Raw genomic sequence first — 27,631 nt, 5'->3', positions numbered from 1 at the left:
AATAACAAACTTGCACAAATATTTTTTTTTCCAAAATTTCACTTGACTGAAAACACATCATGAATTAATTTTCAAAAAAAAATAACAATAAAAGTGATCAATAACCGTTTAATTATTATTATTATATTAAATGCCAAAAAATGATGGTTCACTTTAGATATATATAGAAATTACCTGTTTCCCAGGCAGAAAGCTCCCTTTTATTAAGGATTCCATATTCGTAACAAATCAAGTAACACATCAAAGTTCAACAAACCACAGAATTCGAAACATCTGCCTTTACGCATACCTACTGACCTGAAGCAGACGTAACGCTAGCCCACAAATTCTTCAGTCCGAGTGTAATTATAGACGGCCTATAAAAACCGTCCTTTTATTAAAAATGGTTCAGTCTGATTTAAACGCGGTGTAAACTTTCTGTAATTAATCGTCTTTGCTGTACTTGATGTGAAACTCTGATGACTGTAATAACAACTGGTCCGTGTATAATTGTATCGACAAAATTTAGTGGATGTTTCCTGCGAGTCAATTCAGGGATGTGTTTCAAGAGAATCAGTTAATATGGAACATAAGTGATATGCAGCATAGCACAGAAAGATGATTCTAGTTAGTTCTTTATCAATAAACGCGACCAAAACAAAAGCAAATAAGACGAAACTAATTTTTAAAGTTTTTAAAGCGACACAGTAAAATTCTAACACAGACTCATCCAAATTCTATGCTGCAGATTTAGAGAAAATATAAATAATATTTATATTTAAAATCGTTGCTGCAGAAGAAGGTTTTAGGTGAAGTTAAAGAACCTCATAACTGGCTTTCGTAGTTTTTCATCATCATTTTATCACTGTGTGTGTCCCAAATGATGCATCAAATGCCGGAGATGTACCAAAGATGTACAATTTACTGTGGATGTACATGGACTACTAATGCAGTAAGTAGGGTTTGTGAAATAAATTAAATTAGATAAAAATAATTAAAAATCCCTGGATCTAAATTCTTTCTTTTGTGTGGTTAAAGAAAGAGCTTTCACGGTGCTAGAATTATAACTAATACAAATTTTAAGCTTGAACAAGTGAATGCCGCAATAGTAAATGATCGATGTAGTTCATTTGCAGTTTGCCTGCTGAGGTAGTATATATTTTAGATTTTGAAGAATACACAAGGGATATGCTATAATAAATTATCAAAACTCTCAAAAATCGAACTGAGGTGGCTTTTACTTGATGAAAATCCATTTGACGAAATAAAAATGAACTAAAAGTTCAGATTTTCACGAAATTATATATTATAACATGACAATTGTTTGGACAACATTAAATGTAATGTTTACAAACTACCTGCTTCTACATATACCGAAAAATGACAATAAGTCCTTGATTAATGTTGTTGTGAGAATTTAAGTTCAATAAAGGAGAGGTATTTAAATCTAATTGATCGATAAGCAATACATTTAAATGTCTCATTTTGTTCATCTCCATTGCTTCCAATAAATTTAATTTTATACTTTTTGTGGCTGTATGTAAAATATCAAAATTGTCGTAAAAATGTGTTTTTCTGTGTTTAAGTGTGTAGCATAATTAGAATCTAGACCATTGTTTTTAAACGCTCTTTTATGTTCGTTAATGCGTTTCTCGAAGGATCTACCTGTTTGTCCAATATCAATTTTAGTACAAGGTCCGCATTTCAACCTGTCACATCTGATTTTTGAAATTTTGGACAATTCGTTTTATTGTTTTTTAAAAATTTTCCTATTGTGTTATTAATTCTGAAAGCTATTTTTAAACCACATTTTGAAACTTATTCACTGGGTTCTCCTATGTATGTAATTGTTTTAAATTGTTCGTGTCCTGTATTAGGTTTCGGATAAATAGAGTTTACTGTTGTCTGGATTTGTTTTTTATTTATTATCGATAATGGACGGATTGTAGATGTTGTTCAGTGCAATTTGTTTAATAATATTAAGTTCTTTGTTTTATTTTTTTGTTGAAAGTGGCGTATTAAGAAGTCTGTGTAAAAAAGAGTGAAATGCATCGATTTTGTGTGTATAAGGGTGATTTGAGCTGTTATGTATGACTGGGTCCGTGTGTGAAGGCATATAGTAAATGGAAAAATCAAATTTGTTTTATTGTTTCCGTAAGAGTTAAAAATTAATAGAGTTATCCTGTTCAATCTCGATAGTGAATTTTATACGATTATGTAATGAGTTAATGTAATTTAAAAAAGAATTCAGTTGTCTGTCCGTTCCAACAAAGCAAGCAAAGACATCCACGTATCCACCATCCACCATAGGAAACTTTAACTTAAAGGATGTTCTAGTATGATATTTTCCAAATTATCCACAAAAACCTCGGTTGACAAAGGACTAAGCGGGTTTCCCATAATCTTTCTTAGAGATGTAAATCTTTCCTTTAAATTGAATAAAATTGAAAGATACTATTAAGCAATCTAATAAATCTTGTTTCACCAATGGGTTAACCTGTTTCCGAGTTAGGGTGAAATCTACTAAATCTATCACATTCATAGGTGGAATACTGGGAAATAAGTGTTGTACATCAAAAGACAATACTGTTGCTTTAGAAGGGATTTTGTTATCTTTAATTTTGTTGATTAATTCAAAAGAATTTTTTATGGTTAATTTTGGTTTAAAATCTGTGTTAAACTTTAAAATATTTACTAATTTTGTTGAGAGTTTAACTGCTGGAGCTGTTACATAAGACACGACTAGTCTAATCTTGTTTATGTAATTTAACTAAAGAATATAACGTCACTACTGTGGCGTTAGTAATTACTTCCTTGACTTGTTTTTGATATAACTCGGTAGGATCGTGTTTGATAAATTGGAAAAGTTCTGGTTTAAGAAAATGGTTGGTTTTTTAAATATATTCTGGGAGATCGATAGCTATTACTGTCTTCCCTTTATCTGCACGTGTAAATATTATGTTATTCTCAGCTTTGTTTTTGATAGTTTTTGCTAGTGACATTTGAGAAATTTTTGGTGTTTATTGTTATCTATTAATTGAGTGTTTATTATATTCGCTAATCCATGTTTTTTTTTAAATTAGAATCGTTAATGTCCTTAATTGCTAATTCCCAATCGATCCCTAAACAGTCTAATTCTCTGTTAATGTTCGAGTGCTGTAAGTTAAAGTTGCAACCTTTTTCCAGAAATTCAACTCCATTTTTAGAAAATGTTGTGTCTGTTAAGTTGTAAAATTGGTGGGTGGTATTAGAAATTAATTTGTCTAGCTTTAGTTTTTGTCTAAGAAATTTTTTATGAATGATAGATGAAATGTCTGTTTGAACTCTATAATCAAATGTGTCAAATTCTAGGGGATTAAGTCTACGAGACAATTCAGAATGTATTACGTTTACATAAATGTTTGTATCCCGTTTTCCGTGCTCGTGTCTTCGTTCTTCCTTCATCCATTTCGTTTGGCCTTGGATCTAGGCTCTCCTTGCAGCGGGACTTCTGTTGTTAGTTTTTAATTTTATAAACTTTGGAGAATATATAATTTCGTGAAAATCTGGACTTTTAGTTCTTATTTATTCTCTCAAAAATCTATGAACAAAGCAATTTCTAATTTGCCTTCCTTTTTACTTGATTATGACCGCCTAAGTACTTTTTCCGTTCCTTAATAATTTAGGCCAGTAAATTCGATGGTCATCACGAACGAGGTTTTTACATACTTGCTATTCGTTTAAATAAAGTTAAACATCCCAATGTGCCAGTTAATTTTACTTCAAAGAAATAATTAAATTTTAAATTGGAAATATAAATGACCGAAAAGATCGTTGAAATTTTATAAACAAATATTGGTTTGATGACTTCGCTGAAACGTTGTAAAATCGAAAATACATTAAACGCGTAGCCAAATGATTATTGCTGAATTTTCTAGAATGCATGTCAAGTCCACGCATGTGATGGAGGCGACGACTCCTTTCGAGAATTCCTTTAAAAACAATGACGTTCGTAAAACTGCGATAGGGGACTTATAAAATCATTCATTGTACTCCAGCTGTAAAAACAAAAAATTAATGTTAACTTTAACTGGAACCTATATCATGTGTGGAAAATTTAGTCATAATTTATTAATATTTTAACACTGTGTAGTTTAGTGCACTACAGTTCTTCTACAAGGTTTAAAGAATTTTTTCCAGTTTCAAATTTTGTTGTTATATGGGTTGTCTCTAACTACGTTCTGATATGGAAGTGATTATTTGGGTCAAGATAAGAATAATAGATCATATAAACAGTCAAGGAAAAAAAAAATTTTTCTCAGAAGGTGTCAATAGCATCAAAATTAAATAAGTTTTATTAAAATAATAAAATGGAAGAATTACTCACTGATTTCTCACATAATTCTTGCGATTTCCAAAAACAGTAATTTCTAAATAGTGACGTGTTACAAATTAAGCCGACAAAGAAATATTTTGGTTTATTTAATAAATTGCTAATAGTTTATAAGACCATTTAACAATTTAATTTAATAAATTCTGAATCTATGCAAAGTTAAATACGATGAAAATGTGCGGAGAATTATTTTAGCGCAGATGTGTTGTTCTAATAAATTTATCGTATACTAAAAAGGTTCACGAGGTGGACTAGGTGTTAATTTGATTTGAGGATATGCACGACAACAAATATCAACATTTTTTGATGCGCTTCACTAACAGAGTTATATACAGAGCGTGTCAGTTTATTCGCTTAAAATGGTCCGAACTTTTTTTAAGATTGCTGTTGTGTTTGGTTGGTTTTGGTTAGCTGAATCAACAACAACCTTTATTAAAATTATTGCTTACCTAACCACAGGATGGTCAAACGCATACTTTGTACAAAACGCTTACAAAATCTAAAGAAAAAAATTGAAAATTGAATGAAATGGAATTACTACTGCGATATTCACTTGTCGCCATTCCGAATTAAAAAGTCGAGAAAATGGGTGCAAGTCCATGACACACTTCTAAAAATGAAGAAAAATATTTAGCTCATAGATTAAAATTAAATTGCTATAGTTCAGTCCATAACTGAAAGCTATTTTATAGCTACCGAGTTTAAGAGGCGATCTTGAATTTTTGTAAAATTATCGCGCAGTTGTCACAAGTAACAAGTCGCAACAATGTTGGAGGACGTGTCACTCATCAGAAGGCAAAAGTTTTTTTATTGTTGCAAAAAATAATCCACGAGAACAAAGACAGCAACACAATTATTCCAGTTCTGAGGTAATATATTTTTCATTATTTTTCTTCCCCTGTTTGCATAATGTATATCTTCTCTTCTGTTCTTCTATTCCACTCATTCCACACGTAGACCTCCCAATCAATTTTCTTTTCTGCGCACTATAAGAATAATAAAAATTAAATATGGCCCACTTCACATAACATAACAATAGATATTTTTTTTAAGTGTGCTTGAAATTTACATTGAATTCCTAACATTTTTTGAGTGAGATACCAGTAGGTATCGATATTTTGAATACAACTTCACCGACTTCTTAAATACTCTCGGAAGCTCGCTTTATGAAAATTTGCGATCTTACAGCATATCCGCTATGTCAGCAACATCAAAAAATCACTAGACGAAGTCGATGCTAATTATTGACGTACACCGGTTGTCCAAAATCGAAAGCGGTTGCGTCAAGTGACGCGCTTTTGGTTCTTCCGACGGTACATTTAATTCCAGGCTCGCCTTGTTTGTTTATATTTATGTTTGCGTTGCCAGGCGGCATACTTTCGCATATACGTGCGTAACATAATTATAACCATCCAACAATCATCGCATATTTGTCTCACGCTGCCGTCCATATCAAAACGTCAGAATGCGTGGCGGGAACCACTCCTTGGCATGTCTTTAAAATCTGCCGCCGCCAGTAGGCTACCCGTTGATCCTCGTTCGAAGATTTCGATACGTATTTTCCACTAACTTATTATTTTAATATGGTATTGTATTTTATTTGTACTTCTATTTCTTTATTCGCATTTGAATGTTACTGTCAGTGATGATACATAGATTGTACATTATATGCCTGTTATTTTATCATATATTTTAAGTATAAATAAAATGTAAACCAACAAATATATGAATACCAAATATAGGCATTCACCAAACAAATATTAGCATAAATGCTCACACAAAAATTATACAATATATTTAATTAACACACTTCTAAATTAACGTTTAATATACTTTTTCATCCTGGAAGCTCTTGTCAATAGTTGCCATTTTGTTAAAACATTTAATTCCTACGTATGTAGGATGCTGTTGTGCTGGAGAGTCTTGAAAATGACTGTATAAGATTATGTGGTTATGTAGGTCTTTTCTGTTTATATTAGGTGTTTTTAGGTACACAACGATGTTAATGTTTGAGAAATATTTTCTACAACACACTGTCCTTTTGATACCCGTCATATATCTAATTGCTTTTTTTGTATAATAAATATATCAGCTTCCATGCGCTTAGCTTAGGTGCTATATTTTGTATATGAGTGCTCCATGTCATTTTTTGGTCTATAGATATACCTAAAAATGTTGTACTTGCTACATTTTTAATTGATTCGTTCTACAATCGTATCAAGACACTGCGTGAAATTCTTTGGTACTACTTTTATGGCCACGATTTTATCCCAGTTCAAATTTAAATACGAGACTTCTTATGCCCATATATTCTAGTTTTCTTAGGCGCAAGCCATGACAGCCGCTATGAAAGACTCTACTAAGAGCAGTACTAGTTGATTTATTCATACGAAAGCCATTTTGGTTTTTTGGGAGTAACTGAAATTTTTTCAAATAATTATTTAATTGCGAGTTGTAAGAAAATTCAAAAACTGACATTGTATTGTGAGTTTTTAGGATTGGTTGTCTCACCCTTATGCTAATAAATTGGAACATTTTAATTTCTGTAGGTACGTACCTTCGGCGAAGCTGATTCATTAGGAAACTTAGTGGAGAGCTTATTTGTTATGACACTTTTATCAGTATGTTTCCTAGTATGATATCAATCATAGTTTGTTAATGACAAAAAGACTCTGCAAATGCTCAAACCTTTATCAAATTTACATTGCTCTACATCGCTTGCCAAAGATAACACAAGGTTTTGTATTTGGTTTTGAACTAGTGAAACGGGGTTCTAGCCAAGAGCTATTTGGTTTTGTTACATCCTTACACTTACGCTATAATGTGGTAGGTTTTCTGAGAAATATTACCTGAATTGGCCGCATGGAAATAGTAACATGAGTGTTACAAATCATTTGAACCGACGCAATAAATAAAATGAGTTAAATTGTTCAAATAAAAAGGGGAATAACCAGGTATGTTCAAAGTACAATCACGATAACTATTTTTTAAAGATTTTTTGCAGTGAATTGAATTACCAGTTCCTACTTATTAGATAAATTATGATTTAGGACTACAAAAAAAAGTCAAATCCGATCACTAACGCTGCTGAAAGTAGACTAAAATTATTTAGTTTGAGCTTGCTTGGTTGTAGGATACTTGTCCGCTTTAAATGTTTATCAAATAGTATTTGAATTTGCCTACACAATGGCATTGATATTTCTTTCTTGCATAAAAATGTGACAAACTTAATTGTTTAATTTTTGTACCAATTTTTTTTGGAGCCATATTTATATGTATATTAGACTAATCAATTACAAAATAGGCAACGGCATCCGCGGACTACAGCTGAAATTACGTACACTCTAAAAGCCTAGCAGCTTCAAAGCCAAGATGTCAAATACATTTAACTACAGGAAAGACCATCAATAATGTTTACAGCATACGGAACCAGAGATTGAATTTTTACTAAAAATAAAACTGTATGCCGATGTCAGATGTTTTTGCTTAAAGCATCTTTCTTACCAATCACTTTGTACATTCAATATATTCCAAAGCTATGATCTATCCGTCAATCACTTTTGTATGTAATTTTGTAATTTTTTTGTAAACCGCAAACGCTCTTAGGACAGAAAAATTATTGGAATTATAACAATCATAATAATTAGCACAATATTTAATGTAATAGATATATGTAATATTTCTAAAATCTAGATTATAACATCGTACAGGGTTTAATAAATTTTCTATAATTATTAATTTCAGTAGGGGCACTATAGGTAAGAAATATAAATTGAAATTTGCAGTTCGCATTCTCAAAAGGGTAAGTTTCCAATTTCTACTTAACCCTATATTTGCAGTTGCGGATGTTGGGCTCTAACTCCGAAACAGTGCATCTAACAGAAAAAAAAGTTCCGCACACTTTTAAAGTACATAAGATTTTCTGTAATCTGAACCTAAAAGGACCTCGATAGGACTATTAGGTCTCAAGATACGCCTCGTTAAAAATTGTCGATGTCTTCTACAAGGTTTGGAATTAGAGTTTCAGCGACAGTTCAATATACCGAGAAATATCAACGTCGACGTCGTGTCAGACCCTTTCGCCTCGCTTCTTGGTTCCCGACGATTGTAAACAACACTAATTTTTCGCTTTGTATATAATTTATTCTATTGACATAAATGGTTATGATGATGAAGCCGGCCAAGTTAAAACCATGCATTTCACAATCAACGAGGCACATAATTATTGCAGACGTGAAATGATTTTTTACAAATTTAATGGTGTACAAGTTTCACACAGTTTCGCATATATTATAATTTTTAGTTTTTTCTTTTTTCGAATATCAAGAAAACTATTAACTCTACGGGATTCTGCGGGCACTTAATTTAAAGCAAAATACCTGCTCTCTAATTTCATTTGACTCAAATCTACTCTGAATTTCAAACCTTTAAAAAAATACCAATTTTTAAAGAGGCGTATCTCAGGGCCTATTAACAACTTTTTCTGTTAGATGCTCTGTTTCGATGTTAACACCCAGAAACCCAGAAGCTGCAAACTTGGCGAAGACTATGGAAATCTATCCTAACAATATGCCATAAAATCAAAACAGGGTGATTTTTTGGGACCTAACGCGATTTTAGACTAGCTTATAAATATTAGAAATATTCTGTCAATTCTATTCGAAGAGAGCTTGCATCAACTGTAAAAACTCACAATGTTGGGACAGGCTGTATCCATTATAAAAAGTAAAACTTATGCACTCATCGTCTAACTGGAGGAAAAACCGTAGGGGATAGGTAGGTGCATGGTGCACATAACAAAATTTTCTTAAAATTTGAGATGCCTCTGAATCTGCAATAATATATTAAAACAAACATAGGATAGGATATAGTTTAAAAAAAGTTTAGTTTGCTTTATATATTAATCGGAGTATTGATTTCTTTTAGTTATAATGTACTCTAAAAAAAATATATTTATTAACCGTATATTTTTGGAAAATTTTGATTGTCACCTTTTATGCATACCAGATTTAACAAAGTTTCTTAGTTTGGTTCTCTAACAGTCATAGCAGAACACTCCTATCCCCATATAATAACATTTCACAGAGGTTGAGGTTCTGAAATTTTTACAGTATTTCATTGAAGGTACTTAATTCTTAAGTCATAACTTCGAAAATGTAATGGCAATCTTAGGAAAGCAATAACATTTATATTATCCACAGTTTACGCAGTTTATTTACTTATGCTAATGTTAATTATGTATACCGAATGTAGAAAAATCATCCCCACCACCGTACACGATGAAGAACGCGGCACTCTTTATCGTTAACATGTAACATCGGTATTTCCGACATGGTTAAAATCTCGAACCTTGTGCTTCATTTAAACATTAACAACGACGAGACTATAACGACTATGACAACGATAGATCTCGTGTAGTTTCCCACACATCACGCAAAACTAAATTGTTCGTTTTTCAAAAAAATGTTTCTCGATTGATCGAATTTTGGCGCCTTCGCGAATTTTTTTTTTATTCGATTATCTAAGCTCGAAATGCGTTGCGTTCGCGGTTGTATCGACGCGATAAGGTTGGGAGGATTTTATCAACGAATTTTTTAGATACGGTAGTGCGAAAAATGATTCAGTGCTCTACGGACGGAAAAGCTACGGAACATGGATCAGGAAGACCGACAAGTTAAGAAGAAGAACCCAAGAGAAGGTGCCTCGTTCCTTTCCATCATCACATTTTGGTAAGTACATTAATTATAGTGTACTTACACTTATTTATTGTTTGTTGTCAATGCAAATACCTGCACTCTCTGTCATTAATTTGCACTGGAAATATAAATTTTTCGCACTCAATTTGATATCATCACAACTTATTGGAACTGTGGCACTGCCATGAAACGCATATTCTAGATAAAAATCTATATTTCAGAAATATCTTGTTAAATTCAGCTTTTGAGCTTTTATTTTCATGTAACCTTTGGAGAAATGTTATATTGTTTAAGAAAATCTTTACTGGAGAAAAAAACTAAAAAATTAGTTTGATTTGGGTATCTGATGTCAAAACTCTTGCGAAGTATCCCTGTTATTTTTATAGATAAAAACTTGCTGTTTTGCGGCGGTATTCTTATCATGCAGTGCATATTTACCAAAGTTGTGTGTTTTTTTTTAATACAGACCCTTTACAGACCACTTTTTTCACTACCCAAAAGTACCTTTTTCTGTATATTTTCTTTGCTTGGCCATTTAAGAAGTCTCCAAAACTAATCAACAATCACTAAGTTAAATTTACTAACCAAACTAAAAAAGTCAATTATCAATATCTTCATGGGCCCAAATTAATTTAATGAAACATCACAATTATTTTTCACAGCAAACTATTTTCGGTAAGCATAGCCAGGGCTTGTTTAAGGGAAGAAATAATTAAAATAAAAATAAAATCCTTGACAAAAAAATGCCGCAATCTAATAAACGTTAAGGAAAATAAGCAGGTCCGTATTTGGAAAAAATGAAGACCAGACTTTTTATTTCCAATTTGACAACAGTATCTTATAGCAGATAAAAAGTTGCTATAACAACGGATATTATATTAAAGATGTCTAATGAGGTTAGGAAAAAATAGAAAAGTTTTTTCTGGATATCTCCGATACTAGTAGGATTTTTGCCTTAATTTCAAAACAATTTGAGACCTACTTTTGGCAGTTGCTATGATGCCAATAGTGAGAAGCTAATTTATGATACCCTGTATAATACACGATTACATTTGTAATTAGCAAATGGCATGTTTGTTTTCACGTTTTAAACTATTCTAAACCATCCTTTATCTTATTGACTCCCTTTCTCTATAAATAAAAACAAATAAGCCTCCTGTAAACTAATTGTATGTAGGGTTGACGGAAACTACATTAGAAAAGTTTTTTACGGAGAAAACTACACTTATAGCCGTTAACTGTACAATCCCATTTTTCATGGTTTCGCGGCGTATCTCCGTTAATCAAAAAGCTTGCTTGTGGTGGTAGCCTTCGTCAAGTGGCACAAACAGAAATATTTTAGGATTTTTTCAGATAATATAGTGACCCTGCTACGTTAAAAATTGATACGCCTCAGGCAGATAATGATTTTCTGCATTTCACTAACGCCACTTTCTTTCTAAACAGCGATTTCCACACACTTAACTCGTTCTCCTAGAACATTTACTTTAAAATTTATATTAGTGTCAAATTATTTTAATTTTCTAATTAACCATAATCAATACTTACCTGAACATAGTGTTGAGTCAGTTATTTTTTTCTCCAACTTCGATAAAAATTATCTTTTATTTGTTTTTAAAAAACTCCGGAACTCACTCATATTTAAAGACAAGGCCGGTTCAAATTGTTCATGTTAAACCACTTTTTTAAAAAGTGAAAGTGGCATTTGTTGCAAAGTTGACTTGAAAATTACTTCAATTTGAAAACTGTTTACCAACCTCTAGAATTTAGGATAATAGTAATATAATTTAGCTGTCAGTCATCTCATTTCTTAATTAGTAATTATTTCTCTCTGTATTATTTTGTATTTTTTGATGACTTACTAACAAAAAAATTAAATTATAGATATATAATAAAATTATTGCACACATAAGAGATTCGACGCAAAACCACCAAAAGCGGGACACACTTTACATATTGCAATATTGACATGTTTAGGAATCAAAAATTACACACACATACTTAAAACTTATATTTTAAAACTCTTTATAAAGCCAAATTGTGCACGACATCACATCCGCAGTCTTCGATATTCTTCAGGCATCTAATAAAATATATGAGTTTCCACGTTGGACCGTTCCATCTTCGTAAGCAGAAGGTCTATAAATCTGCGTGTGGCTCCATTTTCGCATTGTATTCCGATTGTCCAAGTGAAGTGCTTTAAGTTTTTCAATCGCAAAACTCCTTTCGCTATCCGAAAAGTTTCAAGAGGCGTCGGAAAATGTTTAGAGATTTTCAATTTCGTCACGTTCTGACATTGCTCGAGAAGTTTCGGAAATTGCTCTCCTACAATGGGATCCACCAACTCCAAACTCCTTAAACGAGACATTGTTGCCACGACCCTCAAAGTCTGCCGCGGATCAGCATCACCTCCAAAACTTAAAGTCTCCAAGTTTTTTAAATGCACGAGCGTATCCTGGGGGAAATTATGGAAGAGTGTCGTCAAATATACCCCGAAAGTTTGCAACTGATCCAGATGACTGATAGTGCGGGCTTGATCCACAGTCATTCTAACCGAACCCAGGTGTAGATGGCGAAGCTTCTCCAACGTGGTGAGCAAATGAATCGATTGTAGTTCGAAGAATCCCCGCAAATGCAGAGTTGTCAAATTTCGCAAGTTAACGAGAGATTTGCAATCGAAAACTATCCAAAATCCGGACAAATTCAGCTCGCGTAGACTGCTCGAACAATGAAATTGCTCCAAGAATATATCCGGGAATTCGTAAAGCGATAAGGTGCTCAATGTGGACGTCCTTACAATGCGTCTGAAAATGTGTACCTGAAAAAAAAAAAGAAAAGCTAATTTCAAGGCAGAGTGGAGATGACAATGATGAAATTTTACAAAGTTAAAAAATTCGATGTATAACAAAGTGTTGTAAAGCTTATTAATTAATAGATAAATCACTCCCATAAGTGTTTATTAAATTAGTTTTAAAATTTATTTGTTTAGGATGTTATTGATCACTATGGTACAAAAAAATGTATGACAACACACAACCAGATTATTTTTTCGACATTTGACGTTTTCCTATTTGGGCATCAATAACTATTGTCTTTTATGTTTTTACATAAGTCGAATTTAGTTACAAAAAATGATAAGGATACGACTCGTGTAAAGTACGCAGAAAGTGGATTTTTATAATAATAGGCTTTGCTCCAGTGTTTATGCAATCAGCTACCCTTTAATTTTTTCGCATTTGTTTGAAACACCTTATATACATTCTGTTAAAATAAAGCTTAACATAACCCTTCACTTTTGACAAGGATACATCCATTAACAATGCGTTAGAAACTTAAAAAAGTATCTTTGACCCATTTATTTTTAGAACGTTTTGTATATAATTGTATATAAAGAAAATATTTTTACCTATAACAACCAATAATAAATTCATCTATTTAGGTTCGAAAATATAAGTTCTATATAGCAATTTTTCGAATGCTCACATTCGAGAGTGACATTGTCCGATTGAATATCAGACGATAAAATCGTAGTTAACTTTAAAATTACGTCAAAGTAGTCATAGTAACTAAATAAATAAACTGAAATTGACATTGACGACGATTCCTCGTTAAAAAATTATTGTGTTGACTGTACAACACTACATAATGATTAATTAATATATGAAAAACAAATCAGTTGTTTACTTCGTTAAGTATGGTTGCTAATATTTAAAAAAAAACGTTCATACCTTGGTTGTTATAGATCCGTTAATTGATCGGAAAGCATCGTAATCCATCACTAAATGAGTACTCCCATGTCTTCTTAACACATCGGCGAAAAGGTCGCCGTCTTTTAGCCTGACATTGGTCAAGTTTATTTTACGCCACAAATCACTTCTACACATAATAACTTCGTTCCACATTTTGCATACCTTCGATGCGTTCGATAAGTCTCTCGGACCCAGATACTTAAAAATTTCAGCCAAAATGTGCTCCATTCTTTCTTTGAATAAGCAATAGTTACAAGGATAGAGCTTGTCTGGAGTAGTTATTTGCTTCGCATTCGTATTTGATCAAAAATTAAGCTAATTGCAGTGAGTAAAATCAAATTACTTATTGGAAAGGATTAACCCTAAGCCCCTAACTAGACCAAGCGTACCCTTTTAATCCCGGGAGTTAATTGTCTTAGAATGTAAATTTAATGGAACATTAATATAAAAGGTACTACCACAGATATTAAAGAAAAAAATCCAATAAATGTATCATTAATTTAACATTAAGGGTAACAACAAGATCATTATAGATGCAGTCTGTTAACTACCGGAAATATCTGTTTTTCGACTATAGGCATATTCACACAAAACGTGGATAACTAATCCCTTGTCATCATTTAAAAATATTTTTAGCTGCTAATTTCGCCTTAAAAATGTTAAATTAGGTTTTATTTTAAGTTTACCGTTAATAAACCCAACCCTTTCGGTTTTTGAGTTATTTTTTCAAAACATACAATAATTTTGATTTATGTTTGTTTGATGCCATTACGTTTTTTAGGTAAAAGGTACAAGCGCAAATATGTATAAATAATTATTTTATACAAATGGGAGAATTAGTGTAGTCGTTTTTCATTATTTTATTCGCTTACTGAAATTATTCACATATTTTGTGATGAAACAATATTTTCATTAAATTAAACAGTGCAATTATCTAAAAAAGGGCAGTCAGCACTTTTCAAAATTAAAGTTTCGCTTTAAAGTCCTTTTGACTTTAAAAAAATTTAGTAGAAACTTTATTGTCATGTATGCAGTGTGTATTTTTTCAAAAGGATTATTTCCAAAACGTCTTAAAATACGCACATGTTTAACGAATATTTTTTATTTTTTGAATAACGGAAACACTTATTCTGTTTTCATAACAATTAAATCAACAGACAAAGAATATTAAAATATCATATTCTCTCATACATATTGTGATGCTAATTACAAATCTTCGGGCTTCCTGCTGCATCGGCTGTTGATAAATCGAACTTACTAAAAAACACTCTCTTTAGCCGGGTTATACATTTCTACAACCATATGCAACACAACAATTTTTCATTTTAAAAAATGCTTATTAATTATCACTAGCGTAGGTATACTACATATACAAAACAACCTTTTATGGTATTTATTTGACATTAATATTATTGTGTATGACAAATAAGAGAATATAAATTTAATTTAAAATATATCTAATAAATATTAAACAATCAAAAAATCATCTGAAAATTAATTAGTACCAGTTTTTGCGACATGCTGTATATGTAACGAAATAAATCAATCGCTAAAGCGAAGTTATTTGTGGAATGTGTGCCTTATCTGCCACATACGTAATATTATTATCGCGGCTTACTGAAGAGCGATATTTGAAACGGTAAACTTTGCGTTGGTAAATTTCGCACCCTGAAAAAACTTCTCAAATTTTTTTAACGCGACGTAGTCTGGAAAATGCATACATTTTGTCCGCAATAAATTTAACCTAGCCGCAAATAATTAATGGAAACTTAACCGCAAAGAACGTGTTTTTAAAATTCAACGTATACCTACCGCATGCTTCAATTTTATGACACGAAAATTACGAGGGGCTATAAAGAGAATTGCGTGAATCTTAATTAGATACTAAATATTTTCGCACCTACAAGGTTTCTAGAAGATAAAATTAACATCGTAACGAGTTTTAAGGATTCGATTTCAACTAATGCTATGTTATTTGCGTTACTAAAGTTGTGACCAAGCAATAACATTCAAGCAAAAATTGAAATTTTGATTTTAAAAGTATTAACGCAAATAGTTTATATGCGTCAAGTTTGGTATCGAACTTTTTAGTCACGAGTTGGATTTGGGAGGAACGGAGCTAGTGAATATAATAAACTTCGCACATTTCCAAATGTTGTTTAGCAAAGTTTATGTATAATATATAAGCAAAGCAAATAAATTTGATTTAGTAATCAATATCAAATCTTCCACGTTCGATTTAGATGTTTAGAACGTTCCTTGATTGATCTTGCAGATATCGCAGATTACTGCTGTGTATCGCAAACACGAGCAAGATTCAAATACCTTTAAGAGCTCCATAAATTTAAATAGAAACATTTTTTTTTAATTAACTGGATATTTCTCTTGTAAATGAGTTTTATGTTTTAATTCTGAAGGTGATTAAGTGAAAAAAAGCAGAATTAGTGCTAAAAGTCATTTCATTTTCTTATGTAGAGCATGTACATTTAAAAATTCGGTAAACTAGTTCTGTTTATTCGCTTAATGCTCAATAAACATCTAAACTTTATGTTTCAATTTTGGAAAATTTTCTTTATGCTTGATAATAGTTTTGCGTAATTTTTCGGGCATTCAATTATTGAACGCAACATGTACAAAATATGTCATACTACAGGATTTTATAATAGATCTATTGACATATGTAAACATTTTATATGTGCTCGCACATAAACAATTCTGCTTTGTTAAAACTTAGGAAGACGGAGGGTAATAAATTAAAATAAATGACAACCGACATGCCTGACCGTGAGCGTGACATTCGCATTAGTGAATTACAATAAGCAATTCCTGTAAAATTGTTCCATTAATATATCTAGACCATAAGTTTTCAACATAATTCCACAAAAACTAATTAAAAGGCAAACACTCTTTTTTAAGCTTTTCATTTATTTGCGACTTACTTCTGATTACTTTCTGACTAACTAAATTGATAAGATTATTAAATACTTGTAAACCGCAATGAGTATAAAATTGATAATGATTGCAGATTCAAATTGTTGTTGTTATTACGCGCAGGTTATTCCCGACATTCCCAGAGGTTTATTTCGTAAAGCAATTATTTTTATAGAATATTTTTGCTATTTTATTATGTTTAAACAAATTTTAACTATTTGTAAAAAGATATAGGTTAACGATTTGTTCATAACATACAACTTTTTATTTTGATTATATTGTGTTGCAGTTCATATCTGTTTCTACATCGACTTCTTATTTAAATTAATGAGCCAAAACTAACAACAGAAATAATAACTATTGACCCATTAACTACCCTAAAATGAATTACAAGAAAATGGAATTTTCTATTTTTACCTACTTTTAATTTAAGAATTGGTGCTTTCTACCTCAATTTGAGATTCTCTCTCCAACAGTATTTATTTATCTATATATTAATGTCAAATATATGTATGTTCCCAATGATGCCTCTCTACTTCTACTTCATAGAACCACTGTTGTTGACAGATTATATAAAAGTGAACATTTGTAATTGGTTTAGAAAAATTAGTTTTAAGAGTGGAAAATGATACCAGAGAACACTGGATTGTTGTTTTTTCTTTTAATTAGACAATATTTTTTTGCAGCTTTACATTTCCGATATTACGTAAAGGATGGAAGAAAGATATATCTGAAGCGGATATCTACAAAGTACTTCCCAAATACAAGTCCGAAGATTTAGGAGACAAACTCGAATCCCAATGGGTAAAAGACACAAAAATCAAGCAAAAACCGTCGATAACGAAGTGTTTGGTGAAATGTTACATAAAGTATTACATGTTTTTGGGAGTTGTACAGTTGTGTATGAAAACTGCATTTGTGTAAGTTCCTAAATGGACTTTTTCGTTATTACAGCAAAATCGCACCCAAAACTTTTTCTTCTTGTTAATTTCTTTAAAAAAATATTATACATTTTCAAATCGCGAATTCAAAGCTTTGTATATCATATATTTTAGGTTACTCCAACCCAGGGCTGTCTCAAAGTTTATCGCCTACTTCAGCCCAGCTCAGACGTCGATCTCTAAAGCCGATGTATACGGATACGCTTTTATGGTGATAGGCATCAATCTCATAAATTGCATCTACAATCATAATTTTCAACAATGGGTCGCTGAATACTCATTAACAATCAGAACGTCTCTATGTTCTTTGGTCTACAGGAAAGCCTTAAAATTGAGTCCGACTGCATTTTCCGAACCCGCCATGGGCAAAGTGGTGACGATGATCACAAAGGACGTGTTCTCTATAGATGGCGCGCTACCCTTTTTGAACGACATGTGGATAGGTTTGATCCAAACCATCGTTGTGACGTTCGTTTTATACAGAAAGATCGGGAGTTCGGTATTTGTGGGTATCGGATTCTTCTTGCTTGTTATACCGATTCAAAGTAAGCGAATTTTTGTACTTGAAATTCAATGCTTAGATTATAGGACTAGTTTGCCACCTGAAATTCGGAATTAATAGAAAAAGAAATAGAAAAACAGTAAACTACTTTCAAAAATTCTAAAATAAGAATTGATAAACTAAAAAATTAAAAATGCAATTGTGTCTAACTTTTCAGCACATCAAGAACATATTAATTACCACCATTTCACGATGGCTTTTAAATTGTTCATACAAATTTTATTTATTGAAAAATACAACTACAGACAGCTGGTTCTTTGAAAAACGGGGTTGATGATAATTATCCTAACTGTAAAAACAGCTACGTAAAAACAATCTATTTTTAAACTTTTGTGTTTATTATGAAAGATAGTATAAGCATGAAATGAAACTAATGAATTGTAAAAATACTAATTATAAACATTTTTGTAGCTTTTTGTGCAAGAAAAGGTGCACTGAATCGTTTAAAAGCTGCCAAGAAAACTGAAGAGAGGATTCAACTGGTGCAAGAAACATTGAGTGCTATAAAAATTATCAAAATGTATACGTGGGAGAAGTATTTCGAAAAACTCATCAACGCCGCGAGAATGTACGTAATTGTCACATTAATTTTGTTTCGCTATATGCGTTATCTTTGTCTGGCTGCTATATAATACTGCGTAGCGACTAAGCATTTTATTCCACTTCGTAACTGTTAAGTAGTTACTTTAGACATTAGAGAAAAAAAAAACTAGAAAAGCTATAACAGTCCAATCTACACTTGACAATTTTGGGAAAAATGCAATGAAAACTAATTGGAGCCCGTTATCCGACTTTAAATAAAACAATTTTTTTAACTAGACTGGTTTCGAGTATGTTACATAGTTATTCTTAATATTTTTAAAACTTTAGAATTACTTGTACCGGTATCTTTGTCAATATTGCGGCTAGAGACTTTCTTTATCTTCTTTGTTGTAAATTTTACCTGTTCCTTACCAAATTATCCATACTCACTTAAATTATGATACATTTTATCAAATGTTTGCTTTCCACACACGTACACACACCAATACTCAATTTAATGACAATTCAACTTTGACTTTATCCATGACCAACTGAAAAAATGTTTTCCGATGTTATTGTGTTGCAATAACACTGCATTAAACTAAAAAATACTTAGAGATTTGTATTTGAAGTCTTTTTTTTTATTTACATAAGTAACTCAGTCACACAAGATAATTAAAACTGGCATGTTTTGAGAAATATCCTGTATCTTCTAGTCTAATCTAGTCTAGTCCAGTTTCTCAGTTTTTTATTGTCCATTTGGTCCATACCCTATAGTATAAAATAATACACAGCACCCTGGTGACATATCTTTAATCTAGTTAAATTTCTGAATGTTCGCCAGCCTCAAATTACTAAAGAATCGAGTCCTCTATGCAAATTAGAGCTCAACCAGACACTTGAGCAATGCAATAATAATTGCAGCGGCTAATTAAAACACTGTTTATTGTATGTCCGAAATAAAAATTGCAATTGCAAAGTTGCCAAGAGGCTTTAAATAATAAAATAGTTCTTTCAATTTTCTTGCAAGTCCAGAAATTGAAGGACCTGTTCAGTCATTATGTATAAAAGAGATTTTTTTAAATTCGAATTTTGTAATTGCTAAACCTTTAACCTAAACCTAAACCTTATTTTCTTCTTCAATACGTTTCAATGTGAAAGAAGTTCAGACTAAAATAATTATTCTGACGGATATTTACAATTTTGGAATTTTGCAGAAAGGAAACGTCAAGGCTCAGAATCATCTACTACTTAAAAGCGCTCATTCTAACCCTGGGAGGCTTAACCATGAAGGTTGCCGTTTATCTAGTCATTATCACATACACTCTGACCGGTTATCAAGCAACAGCCGAAATGATATTTTTTATTCAACAATCATTCGTCGTGCTGAAATCCTGTATCACGACGTCCATACCGATGGGCGTGAGTCATAGTGCCGAATTAGTTGCTTCGCTGAAACGAATTCAGGCTTATTTAACTGCCGATGAGTTCGTCCCGAAGGATAACTCCAAGTCGGTAGCAACGCATCCGAGAATTTACTTGAACAAGGTGTCGATGCACATCAAAGATAAAGAAATTCTTAAATCTGTATCGTTGGATATAGAAAAGGGACTGCTAATTGTATCGGGTAACGTCGGAAGTGGGAAAAGTTCCCTTTTACAAACCATCATCAATGAATACCCTATCTCTGGCGGCGAGCTAATCGTCAAGGGAACGATTTCTTACGCTCCGGAAGAACCATGGTTGTTTCCGTCCACCATTAAACAAAACATCCTATTCGGACAGCCGTACAACGAGCAACGATACTACGAAGTGCTAAAAGCTTGCGCACTAACTTACGATATAAATCAGTTTGAAAAAGTCGACAATACTGTAATCGGAGATAAAGGAATCAACCTGAGTAGAGGTCAGCAAGCTAGAATAAGCTTGGCTAGAGCCGTGTACAAGGACAGCGATATTTACTTGCTAGATGACTGTCTGTCGGCCCTAGATGGCGAAGTCAATAAACACGTGTTTCGAGAGTGCATAAGACATTTTCTAAAAGACAAGATCTGTATTTTGGTGACCAACAACATAAACAATATCAAGTACGTTCCCAATAGCAATTTACTTTACATGGAGAATGGAATGACGCTAGACTTGGTGCAGCAAAAGGAATCTTTGGATAAAAGGATCACCTATTACATTGACGAAGACGGTAATTATCCAATCGAAGACAGCGACGTTGAAGCGGAAACTAACGTTGATGAAGACGCGACCGAAAGCGATCAGTTGTTGAGGCAACGAAACTCTGAGCCAAATAGAAATATGTACCACGAAGAAGCGAAAACCGGAAAGGTGTTGTTGAAGAATTACGTGTCCTATTACAAGTACGCTGGCGGTATTTTGGTTTTACTGTTTATGATAATACTATTCGTGACGTGCCAAATTACAGTCTCCTATGCAGATAAGCTCGTCAGCGTTTGGTAAGTGATCGCGCCCCGTGCAGCATACATTTTTTTTTAAATTGTTTGTTTAGGGTGAATGTCGAAGCAAAGCTGACAAAATTCCAAATAAAAAACCAAACCGATTCGGACGAATACGCCAGTACCGTACTAAAAAGGGATCGAATGCTGAACCTGTATACTATAATGATTATTGTGAGTACCGGATTAAGCCTCGTAAGGGCGTTCTCGAATTTTTATTTTTGCACCAAAGCGGGAAGAAACCTCCACAGGGTACTAGTAGAGGGCGTTGTAAACGCTTACATGTCGTTCTTCGACAATCACTTTATCGGTAACGTGGTAAACAGGGTAGCGAAAGATATGCACACGATCGACGAAGCCGTCCCATTTGTTATCTACGAAAATCTGAGGGTACGTTATTTTGCTCACTCCGTTTCTTAATGCTAATTGAAAATTCGCTGTTGTTTCAGTCGTTCTTCCTCATTATCGCCACCATGGTGCTGATCGTATCGGTCAATCTAATATTTCTGGTCCCGGCTGCTTTTCTTTTTTTGATACTATACGTAATTCAACGATTTTACATGCCAACGGGTAGAAGCATCAAGAGATTGGAGGCAGCGAGTGAGTAAAATATCGCATGACTCCTTTGAAAATAGTAGACTCGACTTCCGCGTACGAGGTGTGTTCAAAAAGTAAGGTGATTTTTGCAAAGGGGGTGGTTGAGTTCATACGATCTTCCTTTTTTTTATACTGGTACAAACATGTGTTCACAGTTTCAGCCATTTTGCACTTTTAATTCTTTTATGAGACAGAAGCGTTAGACATGGATTTGCATAAAATTTTGTGGAAATAATGGAATACAGTGTTGCAAAACACTTGAAATATTGACAACGGAATATGGTAAAGACGTCGGCATCTACTTTGAGCAAAAAAAATGTTTATAACAGGTACAAGCTGTTCCAAGATGGCCAAGAAGACCCCGATGACGAACCAGGCTCAGAACGCTCCAGCACGTCAATAACTGATGAAAGCGTTTGAGAAGTGAAACAAATGCTGCTGAAAAATTATCGAAATGTGACTGAAAACGTCGCAATGTCTATTGGCTTGTACCATGCAATTTTTTTCCGAAATTTTGAGCATGAAACGTGTAGCATCAAAATTTGTTCCGAAACTGCTTAATATTGAACAAAACGACCGTCGAAGGAGCATCGCTCAAGAGCTGTCAAACGACGTCAATGATGATAATATGCCGAAAAAGGTCATAACTAGTGACGAATCATGGGTATTTAGTTATGACGTCGAAACCAAAACCCAGCCATCCCAATGAAAGAACCCACCAGAATCGTCAAAACCAAGCTCGTACGGTCTATAAAGAGTATTACCTTAAAACTATGTGCCGTTTGGGAGATGCAATACAAGGACAACTTCCTGAATTGTGGGAAAACAATTCGTGGATCACGATAATGCACCTGCTCACTCATCATTGCTTGTTGAAATTTTTGGCCAAAAACAAAACCACAATCATGCCTCAACATTGACCTGATATGGCCCCCTGAGACTTTTTCCTGTTCCTAAAACTCAAGAAACCCATGAAGACGGGAGATTTGCAACGACTGAAGTGATAAAGAACAAATCGCTGGAAGAACTCAAGTCAAGGATTGGAAAAAACGTTGGCACATATATATCTGGAGTGGATTACTTTGAAAGGGACAACATTAATTTCATAAATAAATAAATAAATACATTTTGATAAAACTTAAAACTCGCCATATTTTTTGGACACACCTCGTATATTAAGTTATCTTTAATTCAATTTTAATATTTCGAATCACATTCATTACCAGGGAGACGAAAATACTCAAAATGCAGTATTATTTTATACTATTGTACGTTGAGGGGTCGAGAATACTGAATGATACTAATTCCGAATATTCCAATTTCCAATTCGTTTTATTTATATGTTAAAATTAAATGAGCCAGCATGTAAACTTGTACTGTCTGTCCAAATAACAATAAATTAAAATTAAAAATCGAATGTTCGACTTGCCTTTCGAAAGGTACTGAATAGCACCATCTTTACAATGATACTGGAATCGATAAAATTTTACCATTTTACCTTTTCGAACAAATAGACTTTCGACTTTTCAATAGCAAGGAGTCCAATGGTTGGATATGTCAACGCATCACTGGAAGGGATCACCACGGTGAGAGCATGCGAACAAGAGAAACTGCTTAAATACGAATTCGACAGACACCAGGATGTATACACGTCCGTATTTTACATGAACATAACCACAGTCAGATGGTTCGCATTCGTGTTGGACCTTTCCTGTACGGCGTTCATCGCCGTAGTCGTTCTGAAGTTTGCAATATTTTCAGAGGGTGAGTGAGAGCATTTTTATGTGCTATTAATATTAATATTGTCAAATTTCTGTGGAATTGGTGCAAAATCTGTTCATTCCAATTTCAGTATACAGAGTTCACCTTAATTACTTATTTGCAATTAACAAACTTACAGCTCAGTTCAGTGGCCTTTTAAAAGTGCCTTCCGAGACCTTTTCAGGGTTTATAGTGTTGTGAGATCTGTTCTTAATCAATAAAAAGTTTGGAATTTCAAATGGAACTCGTTAATTTGGGATACTACACGAAAACCGGATTTATATTTCTTTGGCAAGCGCAAGAAAATCAGAAATCAAATTACAAACTTCTAAGCTTCGGTCTTGCCTAATAGAGACAGAAACAGAAAAAACTCAACATTTTATAAGAAAGACAGACAAAAACGCATTCGCATCTCACTTGGTGTTTAATACCAATATTTTAAAAATAGGTTTTATATAACCAAGCAAAAATGGGCGAATCATTTTTTTTTCTCCAACATATTTTTAATTTCAGGAACTTTGGGAGGAGACGTAGGACTAGCAGTTACCCAAGCGATGATCCTAACCGGCCTTTTACAGTGGTCCATTCGCCAAGCAGCGGAAATGGAAAATACCATGACATCAGTGGAAAGGATTCTCGAATACGCGGAAACAGATACCGAAAAAAAAACGGGACAGGTATTCACCGACTGGCCCCGGAACGGTAGTATTAAATATAAAAACGTCCGACTTTCATATAAAACAACTGGGGAGGTAGCTCTAAAAGACATAACTTTCGAAATTCAAGGAGGAAGCAAGATCGGTATAGTGGGTCGCACCGGCGCAGGAAAATCGTCCATCATTTCGACGCTGTTTAGGTTGTATGATTTCGAGGGTCATATATTTATCGACGGGGAAGACATTAAAAGTCTGGACTTGGAATTTTTGCGCTCCAAGATCGGAATTATTCCCCAAGATCCCATTCTCTTTTCCGGAACGATCAGAACTAACATCGATCCATTGAACAAGTACACGGATTCGGAAATTTGGCTGGCAATTGAAAAAGTCCAACTGAAAAATCTAGTAACTGGGCTGGATCAACCAGTAACCAACGGTGGCCAAAGTTATAGTTCAGGTCAAAGGCAGCTGTTGTGTTTGGCAAGAGCCTTGATCAGCAATAACAAAATCGTCGTTTTGGATGAAGCTACGGCCAATATGGACCCGCAAACTGACGCGTCGTTGCAAAAAACGATCAAGGAATGTTTCGCGCAGTGTACCGTGTTAACCATAGCGCATAGACTAAACACTTTTATACAAGCCGATAAGGTGTTGGTAGTCGACGGTGGCAGGATCGTCGAATTTGACGAACCTACCGTTCTTCTTGGAAATAGAGACGGTGCCTTCTACAGAATGATGAAAGAAGTAGGGACTGTTAACTTTTTGTAAATTAACTTTATTTTTTTACGCTTCTTTGTAGAGAGGAATTATATTATATATTTGAAACGTGTTTCTTCTTTTTACGCAAGGTGATCTGCAGCATGTTTCTTATTTAAAATTCTATAAAACTTCAGAATGACCTTATAGCAGTCACATACTTTAAATTTTACTTGATCTCTTTTGCTCCCCTAAGTTGCAAAATTAACAGTCCATGTAAACTCGGTATTTTAAAGAAAATTAGAAAACATCTCAAAAATTTATGTTTTCATTAATGTTTCCTTTCCATCAGGCAGGGGGATACTATCTCTCCCAAATTATTTGCGACAGTGCTGGAATATGCTTTTAAGGAACTGGATTGGGATAAAAGGGATACATATTAAAGGCAAATACCTGAGTCATTTGCGATTTGCCGATGATTGATGACACAGCCGAAAGTTTAAATGAAGAATCGAAATGACGAAACAACTAAAACCAGTAATAGAAAAAGTAGGTCTTAATAACATTCAGAAAACAAAATTCATGAGCAATCTAGTTCCAAGTGAAAAGGTTTATAGCTGTAATTATCTGCGACATAAGATTAGAACAGGTAAAGATAATAAAACTTGCGAGGTTCAACGCCGTATCTGTTTGGGATGAGCGATGGGCGTCATTTGGTAAATTGCAACTTATCCTGATAGTGACTTTGCCGATATGCTTAAAGAAAGAAGTCTATAACCAATGCATTATGAAAGTGATCACATATGGCTAGAAATAAAAAATATCCTTTTACTAAAATTTTATTAAAAACAATTTTGATCACCAAATTTCAAATCAATTTTTCCGTCAAAAAAGCCCAACCAAACCCAACCAATTTTGTCTGCGATGTATATAAATATTAATTATTGGAAAATATTTCTGAGAAAAAAATGTTTCTGTGCCGCTACGAGAAGGCTCCTTTTTTTAAGAATGACGACCAATATATACACGATCAAAAAACGGTGCCTTTTTCTATCGTCTGGGTAGCTTGTTTGAATTAGTGCGACGGCAGCGGTTTAAATTCCTTTAGAGTAAAAATAGAGCAGAAGAAAATTATGTCCGGTGATATTCATAGTGGTGTCGAAGAGGTATTCGTTAATCCAGAAAAAAGAGAAACTCATGAATTTGTGGACAAAATAAATGATGTAGAAAAAAGTGCGTCTACAAATGTAACGGTAAGTTGATTATTCATAATAGATTTATCATTTTTTATTCAATTAAATATAGTCCAGTAAATTATGCTTAGTATGAAAGAATAGGAAGATCTATTTTATAATATGACAGTGTAAATAATTGATAAACTGTTACCGAATAAGAAAAACATAAAACATCTCTAGCAAGAGGAATCCCTTGTATTTATAATAAATGAACTGGAGGATTACGTGGTGTTTTGTTATGCATTAGTAAAATTGGATATTCGAACAAAAAATTAAGCAAATAATAATTTTCAATGTTATCGTATAGAAATAACAAAAACACAATTATAACGTAGACAAATAATTTTAAATATGTAAAAGATTCTTTTTTCGATATTCGATATTGTCAAATAATGGTAGGTGCTTTACGCTTTAGTAGACCTTTTTTTTTTAAATAAATTTCGTATACAGTTTATAAAACTTAATATCCGGTGGTTGCAGGGTAACCTTTTTTCAAATCACTAATAGCAGTTTTCCGTAATGTGTTATAGCTATTGACATTAAGAAACAAGTAAATAAAAAACCCCACATTTTATATTTAACTGAAAAAACTAATAATAATATTTGGATCGCTATGTGTCATCGTTATTAAACCAATAAGTGGAACATTCCCAAAAATAAAATATTCCAAATATTTCCGAACTACGTATCCTTATACAGTGTGTCGTCTTTGTAGTCCCTTTGCTGCGAAGTTTGCGACATCAAAGTAACCAGTGCTAAAATTTTACAAAAGCATCTCGAGGGTCGCAGGCACCGATCTAGAGTGGAGAGGGTGGGAAAAACTTTTTATTGTGACATTTGCGAGATCCGGGCCAACAGTGACGTGCAACTGAAAATCCACCTCACAAGTGAGTGACATATACAATTACCAAAATCGTTCGAACTTTCTCTTAATGAATAATGTGGTGGTGCAACACTTGCCGTCTCAGTAATTTTGATTTCTGAAAACAGTTTTTAAAATATTGAAGAAAACAATCGTAGTTTCACGAAAACGAAGCAAAAAATAAACAATAATTTCATTATTTTGGAATTATTTTCGGTATATTTTCTTTCAGGTTCGAAGCATAGATCAAGGGTTGCCCGGAAAGAAAACAAGGAATTTACTGATCTGTCTTCGAGTCCAGTCGGTATATACGTCATGTTGTTTTGCGCGTTTTGTTTTTTCATAAATTTCGTAATTTTAGTGAAAATAAATTATTAAAAAATAGTTTTAAATTAAACGCATGTTGTAGTCTTTTATTATTCCGTATGTTTGATATTGTTATTTTGTATTAGTCCAGCGATGCGACAGTTCAATAAATTTTGTGTCTACATCTACATGTACTCTAATGTTTTTGTTGTATAAAAAATATATTATTCAATAAAGTTTTCTGATGTTAAGGTGCATTTTCTTTCCTACCCGATAGTTACCATAACCACTTGAAAAAACG

The 27,631-nt window shown here is 33.1% G+C and overlaps 2 protein-coding genes across 2 annotated transcripts; both read left to right on the top strand.

The window, feature by feature from the left end:
* The first annotated feature begins 411 nt into the window (after positions 1 to 411).
* On the top strand, positions 412 to 26,003 carry LOC132696162 (ATP-binding cassette sub-family C member 4-like). The gene is made up of 11 exons (XM_060660822.1): positions 412 to 931; positions 9,950 to 10,080; positions 17,414 to 17,647; positions 17,783 to 18,213; positions 18,642 to 18,798; positions 19,970 to 21,217; positions 21,271 to 21,607; positions 21,667 to 21,817; positions 23,348 to 23,578; positions 24,089 to 25,476; positions 25,935 to 26,003. The coding sequence occupies exons 2-10, from the start codon at positions 10,004 to 10,006 to the stop codon at positions 24,997 to 24,999; spliced, it is 3,777 nt and encodes a 1,258-aa protein (XP_060516805.1). The 5' UTR covers positions 412 to 931; positions 9,950 to 10,003; the 3' UTR covers positions 25,000 to 25,476; positions 25,935 to 26,003.
* Positions 26,004 to 26,024: 21 nt separating this feature from the next.
* Positions 26,025 to 27,548, top strand: LOC132696164 (uncharacterized). Its single transcript, XM_060660826.1, has 3 exons — positions 26,025 to 26,180; positions 26,878 to 27,049; positions 27,257 to 27,548. The coding sequence occupies exons 1-3, from the start codon at positions 26,061 to 26,063 to the stop codon at positions 27,400 to 27,402; spliced, it is 438 nt and encodes a 145-aa protein (XP_060516809.1). The 5' UTR covers positions 26,025 to 26,060; the 3' UTR covers positions 27,403 to 27,548.
* The last annotated feature ends 83 nt before the right edge of the window (positions 27,549 to 27,631 follow it).

The sequence above is a fragment of the Cylas formicarius genome, unplaced genomic scaffold (assembly GCF_029955315.1).
Source record: "Cylas formicarius isolate icCylForm1 unplaced genomic scaffold, icCylForm1.1 PGA_scaffold_1__22_contigs__length_36826433, whole genome shotgun sequence".
Classification (NCBI taxonomy): domain Eukaryota; kingdom Metazoa; phylum Arthropoda; class Insecta; order Coleoptera; family Brentidae; genus Cylas; species Cylas formicarius.
Note: the sequence above shows the minus strand (reverse complement) of the source record. Positions and strands in the feature narration are given on the sequence as shown.

Excerpts from the sequence above, each read along its gene's own strand:
- LOC132696164 (XM_060660826.1), top strand. The coding sequence starts at position 26,061 with ATGTCCGGTGATATTCATAGTGGTGTCGAAGAGGTATTCGTTAATCCA. Across the intron at positions 26,181-26,877 it reads GTGCGTCTACAAATGTAACG|TCCCTTTGCTGCGAAGTTTG; the intron begins GTAAGTTGATTA and ends TCGTCTTTGTAG. Across the intron at positions 27,050-27,256 it reads ACTGAAAATCCACCTCACAA|GTTCGAAGCATAGATCAAGG; the intron begins GTGAGTGACATA and ends ATTTTCTTTCAG.
- LOC132696162 (XM_060660822.1), top strand. The coding sequence starts at position 10,004 with ATGGATCAGGAAGACCGACAAGTTAAGAAGAAGAACCCAAGAGAAGGT. Across the intron at positions 21,608-21,666 it reads TTATCTACGAAAATCTGAGG|TCGTTCTTCCTCATTATCGC; the intron begins GTACGTTATTTT and ends CTGTTGTTTCAG. Across the intron at positions 23,579-24,088 it reads GTTTGCAATATTTTCAGAGG|GAACTTTGGGAGGAGACGTA; the intron begins GTGAGTGAGAGC and ends TTTTAATTTCAG.